Raw genomic sequence first — 8,028 nt, forward strand, 5'->3', positions numbered from 1 at the left:
AATCTTCACGTTTAAGTCTGAAGGATGTTTTTTGAAAAATAAATATTTTAAAAATTGATAAAATGAAAATGATTATAGAAGTATAAACAAATAAAAAATTAAAGATATAAAAACTAATAAGAATATTTAGAAAAATTAATTAAAAAGGTTATAATGAAAAATAAATTATTAATGAAATTAAAAAATTAGTTATAATAAGAAACAATAAATAATATTAATATAAATTTTTAATGCTAAATTTAAATAAAATAACAAAAAATTAAGAAAAAATAATAAAAAGATATTAAGATAATTGAAAAAATAATAAGAATTTTATAAAAAATAATATAAAAATAAAAGTAGTATTAATTTATTATTTTTGCTTTTCTTAAATTGATTATTGTTTAATCAATTTTCTCAGTATATTTTATAAAAAAAATAATTTCAAACATAAAAAGAACAGAAATGAAATATTTATAAAATAAATATAAAAACGAAAAATTGTGAAAAAATAAGAAATGATGTACTAAGATAAATCAAAAAATAATAAAAATATGTAAAAAAATATGAAAGAGTACCTTCTAAACTCTTAATAAAATAATAATAATTATAAAAATAATAAAAAATACAATAAATAATAAAATTCTAAAATTAGAATATTTTAATTTAATTTTTTATTTAATTATAAAAATTAAAAAATAATAAATTAATATAAAAAAAATTAATAAAATAATAATTATAAAAATAATAAAAAATACAATAAATAATTAAATTCTTGTTAAGCTCGATGCGGTGTTTCCCTTTTTTTATAATTGTTTGACGAACAGTTTGTTTTGTCTTTTTCACTTCACCTCGTTGGGTTTTGTTATAATGCCAATAGAAATAAAATGAACACAAACACTTTGTCCTTTTTATGGGTTCATTTGACAAGTTTATTTATATTTTTTGTACACTACACTTTTTCAAACAATATTTTTTGGGCGACAGTATGGAGCGATTGCTGAGTTCAACTTCTTCTTAACAAAACTTTTGAGAGAGTGATCGAAACGAAAAAACCAAAGTTATTTACTCAAAATCAGATTACTCTGTCGGTTCACCAATTACGTGACGCCGGCATGATTAATGTGGTGTGTGCGTAAACCAATTACGCATGGCCACTGTTCAAGTTGACAAATGTAATTTATAAACGGTAGCTCGCGCTACCATATCGCCGCCCATGCACATATGTGCATCTTCAGGAGATAATTGATGATTAAAAATTATAAAAAAATAAAGGTAAAAAACTAAGAGATAAAGTTCTACAATGTGACTTCAATTAGAACTATAAGTTACATATTAGATAATGGAATGTATTAGAATGAGCAAGTTTTTTTTTTTTTTTTTTTTTTTGTTTTGTTTTTAATACAAATTATTTCATGGTTGTTAATGTGATAAAAAGGAACTTTAATCAAAGTATATTAACTTAAACAAATACTTCAAGTATGAGATCAATGATTAATAAAAAGAAAATTTAATATTAATTCATAAATTTTTGGGGCCACAGGAACTTAAAGGCTACTGAATAGTAAACTTATCTTTTTGTTCATTTATTCTGTTTCTCCTTGCGGGGATTCTGCTCGCATTGACCTTCTCCAAAGAACACTGGCCCAAATGCTGTGTGGTGTATCAACACTTGACCGGCATGACCAATTACGTTACCCTTGAAAACTTGTGAGCCGACTTCCGATCCAAGCACCAAATTATACGGAAGTGGTATACGCCGACGTGGATCGGCCAGAGCCGATCTAAAAACTGAATGGTCTTTAGTCCAGTAGGTGGCCAACGCAGTCTTTGGAGTCTCGGCATACTTAGTTTCTTCGATGGCGCAACGGACATATACGTGATCCCGGTCAAACATTCGATGACGTAGGCGGACGGATGTATAACCTCTGCTTATTTCGCATTTATATCTTTCAGCTGCTTCTAGTGTTATGGCCGAAGTCTTCCGGGTTGGATCAATGACCACTCTGATGGTTTTGCTATAATTGGTCTCATCTGGGTATAGGCGAACTAACGCTGTCATTGGAAACCAAATACTTCCAGGAGAGACGGGATGCAAAAGAGAGTTGTGGTCACTCCGGCATCTCATACACCGTGAGTCACTCTTACAATCCTTGCGTTGGTGGGATTGCGTCAAGCAATTTACGCATAAACGAAGTTGGTCGACCTTCAACCGTCGACGTCCTATGTCCAACGCCAAGAAACGGGTACAATCCCGTATGGCATGGAATCTTGTACACACGGGGCAGGGATACCGTTCGTTGAAATTTGACATCTATTAGTGGAATAAAAAAATGGAATTAGCTGTTGTATGAGGAGGATGAAATGAAGAAATGAAATAGTAGTTTAGTGGTCAGAAATTGTATCTTAATTTGAAGAACCGCGCGGTAGTAGGACCATCTTGTGAACGGGCCTGGTAATTTGACCACTTTGTGTCTTAAGCTCCACAACTCTTACTCGGTCATCCGAGCCACGAAATACCTTAATTACTCTGCCTAGACGCCACTCATTTGAATGTAATGGCTCATTTTTAATAACAACTAAGTCATTTACTCGTACGTCATCTTGAGGACATTTCCATTTATTACGTTTATTAAGTTCCCTAAGGTATTCCTCTTTCCATCGACGGCAAAACTCATGCTGGAGGGCCTTAAGTTTTCGCCAACGGTTCAAAATACTATCGACCGGAGCCACTTCTTCTGGTTCTGCGGGAGTTAAAATTGGGGCTCCTATTAGCAAATGCCCGGGAGTCAGGGCCGATAAATCTTCAACTTCGTCCAAAAGAGCAGCCAAAGGCCGCGAATTAAGACACGCCTCAATGGTGGCAAGTAGAGTCGAGAATTCTTCAAACGTATGCTTTATTTGACCGCTAACCTTCTTTAAGTGCATCTTAAAACTTTTAACTCCCGCCTCCCATAGTCCTCCCATATGAGGTGCAGCGGAGGGAATAAAGTGCCACGAAAGTTTCTGATAACCATATTTTGCTATCACATCTTCTCTGACTTCTTTGATTAAGGCTAGAAAACTCGCATCAATTTGCCTTGCAGCGCCTACAAAGTTTCTGCTATTGTCGGAGAAAATTTGACTTGGACAACCTCGGCGAGACACAAAGCGAGCTAACGCTGCCATAAATGCTGGTGTGGACAGATCTGAAACCGCTTCTAAATGTATGGCCTTTGTAGCGAAGCATACAAAGAGACATACGTACCCTTTTGTGATACGACAGTACCTTCCAGTGAAACTTTTCAACTCAAACGGTCCTGCGAAGTCAATACCCGTATTAGTAAACGGGCGACTGAATCGGGTTCGCTCTTCAGGCAGAGGAGCCATTATCTGTCCCTGGAACCTTTTGTTATATAAGACACACTCCTTACAATTTCTTTTATAGAACTTAACTAAGTTCTTTGCTTTAAGTATCCAGCATTCAAGTCTTATAGTGTTTAACACTAATCTAAGTCCACCATGCAAGACCATTTTGTGGATAAAATCTACATACAAAAACGCCAGTTTACTATTATATGCGAGTATAATAGGGTGTCTTTCACTGTAACTTATACTGGTAGTGGAACCAAGTCGCCCATTTGCCCTAAGTATGCCATTTTTGTCCAAAAAAGGAGTTAATGTCAATAAAGGACTACTAGATGGGAGCATCTTCTTTTGTGTGAGGCATTTAATTTCCTCAGGAAAATGTCGAACTTGTGATAGATAGAAAAGACGATTTCGGGCAAAGGTAAGTTCTTCAGCCGATAGCCTCAATCCTTTTGAGCCACTAGATCCTACCTTCTTTAGGCGATGAAAGAATCTAAAGATGTAAGCCAATACATGGATAGACATTGAGAGCGAAGAAAATCTTTCAAAAATATCAAACGGTTTAACATCAGTCTTTTTGATCGAGGGTTTACTTTTTATTTTTCTAGTGGTGAAACATTTGGATTGCAACTTCTTATCTGCTGATGTTTTATGTATTGTGCTTTTATTTTTAGACGTTTTAATGTTTAACCTTTTCTTCTATCTAGCAACATGAACATGGACTTGTTTTTCTTCTTCTCTCGTTTCATAGTGTTGGGTTGACATGGGCCACATAGATTTTTCTTTAACAAGCCAATCAGGACCATGCCACCATAAATTATTGCCCTCCAGATCCGCAGGAGTCAGCCCCCGGGTTGCTAGATCAGCAGGATTTTGATTCGAAACGACGTGCGACCAATTCCTATTTCCTACCATTTCTAGAATACTCGCTACTCTGTTGGCCACAAAGGTCTTCCAATTACAGGGAGGCTTTTTGAGCCACGCCATAGATACAAATCATAATTTCTTGGTTCAAATTTACTTAGAGTGCTGCTTATTAATTCTGCCAATAATGTAGCGCCGCATAGCTCAAGTCTAGGGAGCGACGGTTTTTTATTGGAGCTACTTTAGTCTTTGCAACTAATAAATTTGAACAGACATAATCGCTTCTTTCAATAATTACATATATAGTGACAGCATAGGCAACCTCAGATGAATCACAGAAGCCGTGATATTCTACCTTGCAATCTTGAGTGAAACCTACCCACCGGGGAATTGAAATCTTATTTACTTCATTGTATCTTGATATAAAATTATTAACTCGTCCCAGCCTATCTTATCGAGCCACATATCCTGCATTATAATTTTGGCTCTAATAACTATAGGTGCTAACCAGCCTGCTGGGTCGAAAATCCGTGCTATTAAAGACAATACCTCTCTTTTAGTATAAGTAGGCTTTCTTAAAATCGGTTCTGTATCAAAGTAGAAAACATCATCCGAAGCATTCCAACGCATTCCTAACGTCTTTGCAGTACTTTTCCCGTCGAGACACAAAAAACTTTCACTTAATAAATGTTCAACTGGAATGCCATCAAGAATTTCAGCAGAATTGGATGCCCATTTCCTCAAATTAAAACCTGCCTTTTCTAAAATTCCGATTAACTGATCTCGGACCTCTTTAGCTTCTGGGATACTATGAGCTCCTACTAATGCATCGTCTACATACATTGAGTCTCTCAATATATTTGCCCCACTGGAAATGCATTCTCTTCATCATCTGCTAATTTTCGTAATGTTCTAAGAGCCAAATATGGTGCACAGTTCACACCAAATGTCACCGTCTTTAACTTATAATCAGAAATTTCTTCATCTTCCGATTCTCTATAAACAATTCTCTGATAACATGTGTGCTTGGGTTCAACTAAAATTTGCCTACACATTTTGCAAATATCGGCATTCACGACAAACTTAAAAAACCTCCATTTTAATACTAGTGTCACCAAATCTGCTTGTAACACAGGACCAACATACAGCATGTGGTTTAGACTTAGACGGTTTGACGAAGGGCTCGATGCATTAAAGACTACCCTTAATTTCGTAGTGGAACTTTCGGGTTTGAACACTCCGTGGTGAGGCAAGTAATATCCTGAGCCACGATCTTTATCTACTACTTTGACCATATGTCCTAAGTTTATATATTCTTTCATTACTTCATCATAAAATTTTTTATTCTCAGGAGATTTGAGCAAAACTTGTTCGTTTCTTAAGAATTGTTTAACTGCAATGTACCGATTTGGACCCACTTCTGATACGTTAGGTTTAAAAGGAAGGTCTACCATGTATCTTCCTTCAGAATTCCTAAGTATTGTAGAACAGAATATTTCTTCGCATTTCTTATCATCTTCTGACAGCACTGGCTTATGAGGCACTTCTTCTAACTCCCAGAATTTTGCTAATTGCTCATCTAACGAAACTTTTGTAAAATGAGACACTCTTATATTTAAAGACGGATCCTTTCTTCTTGTTGGGCCTGTCACAATCCACCCAAATATTGTTTCCTGAGCCACTAATGTCTTGAAAATACCATGCATAACTCCGCCTCTTAGTATTGCAGGGTATAAATCCCCTCCTAGATATATATCTATCTGACCACTTCTATAAAAGGCTGGATCGGCATATTCCAGTTTTGGTAGATCTGATAAAGTAGTATTACAAAGAGAATGTGTAGGGATGTCACCAGTTCACCAGTTACATGTGACACCACTAAAGCTTCTACTTTGAGTATAATGTTGGGATTTATGTTTGAGCTTATGTCAAAAGATGCCATCTTATTTGATCTGCTAACGACTTCACCGCCTAAACCTGTTACTTCAGCTTGAACAGGGACAGTGGGCAATTTTAATAGTTTTTGAATACGCTCAGATATGAAACTTTCATCAGAACATGGGTCAATTAGTGCTCTAACTTTGTACGTTGAGCCATAGTAGCAAATGTTGACCCATGCTGTGGCTAACTGTAGGGGTTTTCCCACACTTTGAAAATTTAAATTTGTATTTTTTAATTGAAACTAAGAAGCCTTAGACTTTTGTCTATGGATATTTTGAATTTTGTATACATACATTTTTCATTCTAAAAATATTTTTCATCTACGACGTTCGTCTTTCAAATAAATGATTTTAATTATTTATTAATAAATTGTGTTTCGCTACAATTTGGTGACCCCGATAACTGAAATGACGCAAGAAAACGTTCGCCCATCGCTATCAGGAGGTGATACACATTTAGTTGGAGATTCACATCGTGAGAATGCTCCAGCCACGAATTCAACGCAAATTTTTGCTGCACGAATTGCAAAACTGCCTCCATTTTGGCGTGAGGAGCCAGAAATTTGGTTTTTACAAGTGGAATCCAGCTTCAATTTAAACGGAATTACGCAAGATTCTACCAAGTATGAATATTTGCTTAGCAATCTGGACCCATCAATTTTGTTTGTATTGAAGGATATCGTGGTAAATCCACCGGCAACAGGAAGATATGCTGCGATGAAAGCAAGAATAATCAAGCATTTCGCTGAATCAGATGAGTCGCAGTTGAAGAAATTGCTGAGCGGTTTGGAATTAGGCGACCAAAAGCCTTCACATCTTTTACATAGGATGAAATCTCTTGCTGGCACCAGGGTAAGCAATGAAATGATGCGTACTTTGTTTATGGATCGTCTTCCAGAAAATGTTAAATGCATTCTTGCTGTAACTGATACCGCAGACTTAGATAAACTAGCTGGTATAGCGGACAAAATTTGCGAGCAATTTTCAGCTTCAACCACAATTTCGGAAATTTCTTCAAATAATAAAACTAATCAAGATTCATCGGGCCTAGTTGGTAAGTTGGACCAGATTATTCAACGCATTGATGCACTCGAAAGACGTTCTCGTCAACACCAGCCGAACCGCAATGTACAAGTCCAACGATCTCGTTCTAAATCTAGAAGCCGTAAGGATTCGGGTTTGTGTTGGTATCATTGGCGTTTTGCTGATAAAGCATCAAAATGTGTACAACCATGTAAATTTCAATCATCAAAAAACTAGTACAGCCATCGTGTGATAGTTCGGCGTCTCTCAGCGATGGTAGAGATAATAGTCGTTTATTTATTACTGAACGCCATACTAAAATTCAATATTTGATTGATTCTGGAGCTGACATTTCAATTTTTCCATGTAAATTCTCAAAAAATCCTTCAAAGCTAGTTTTATACGCTGCTAACAATACTCCTACTTCAACGTTTGGTGAGAAACTTATTGTTTTGGATTTGGGGTTAAGAAGAGAATTTAAATGGGTATTCATTTTGGCCGATGTACCAAAACCAATAATTCGTGCAGATTTTTTAAAATTTTTTCATTTATTGCCAGATCTCCAAAGAAAAAGGTTTAGTCGATGGAAACACTTTTTTGAATTCGCCACTTTCCACCACCACTTGTTCCAAAATTCAAATAAAAATGGTTACAGATGAAAGCCAATACCATGCCGTCTTAAAGCAGTATCCTGAATTACTTTCGCAAAATCTTAGCAAAATTGAAAACAACCATCAAGTGGTACATCGAATTACTACTAATGGAAACCCAGTAAAAGCAAGGCCTCGAAGGTTAGATCCTGAGAAATTAGCGGCTGCAAAGTAAGAGTTCCAATATCTTATGGAAAAAGGTATTATTCGTTCCAGTGATAGCA

The 8,028-nt window shown here is 35.8% G+C and overlaps 2 protein-coding genes across 2 annotated transcripts; one reads left to right on the top strand and one right to left on the bottom strand.

Moving 5' to 3' along the window:
* Positions 1-2,385: 2,385 nt before the first annotated feature.
* On the bottom strand, positions 2,386-3,147 carry LOC141391811 (uncharacterized). Its single transcript, XM_073964505.1, has one exon. It carries the CDS (start codon positions 3,145-3,147, stop codon positions 2,386-2,388), a length of 762 nt encoding a protein of 253 aa, XP_073820606.1.
* Positions 3,148-6,539: 3,392 nt separating this feature from the next.
* On the top strand, positions 6,540-7,391 carry LOC141391812 (uncharacterized). The gene has a single exon (XM_073964506.1). The coding sequence runs from the start codon at positions 6,540-6,542 to the stop codon at positions 7,389-7,391; it is 852 nt and encodes a 283-aa protein (XP_073820607.1).
* The last annotated feature ends 637 nt before the right edge of the window (positions 7,392-8,028 follow it).

This window comes from Musca autumnalis, unplaced genomic scaffold (genome assembly GCF_047663935.1).
Source record: "Musca autumnalis isolate F117 unplaced genomic scaffold, ASM4766393v1 scaffold_118, whole genome shotgun sequence".
Classification (NCBI taxonomy): Eukaryota; Metazoa; Arthropoda; class Insecta; order Diptera; family Muscidae; genus Musca; species Musca autumnalis.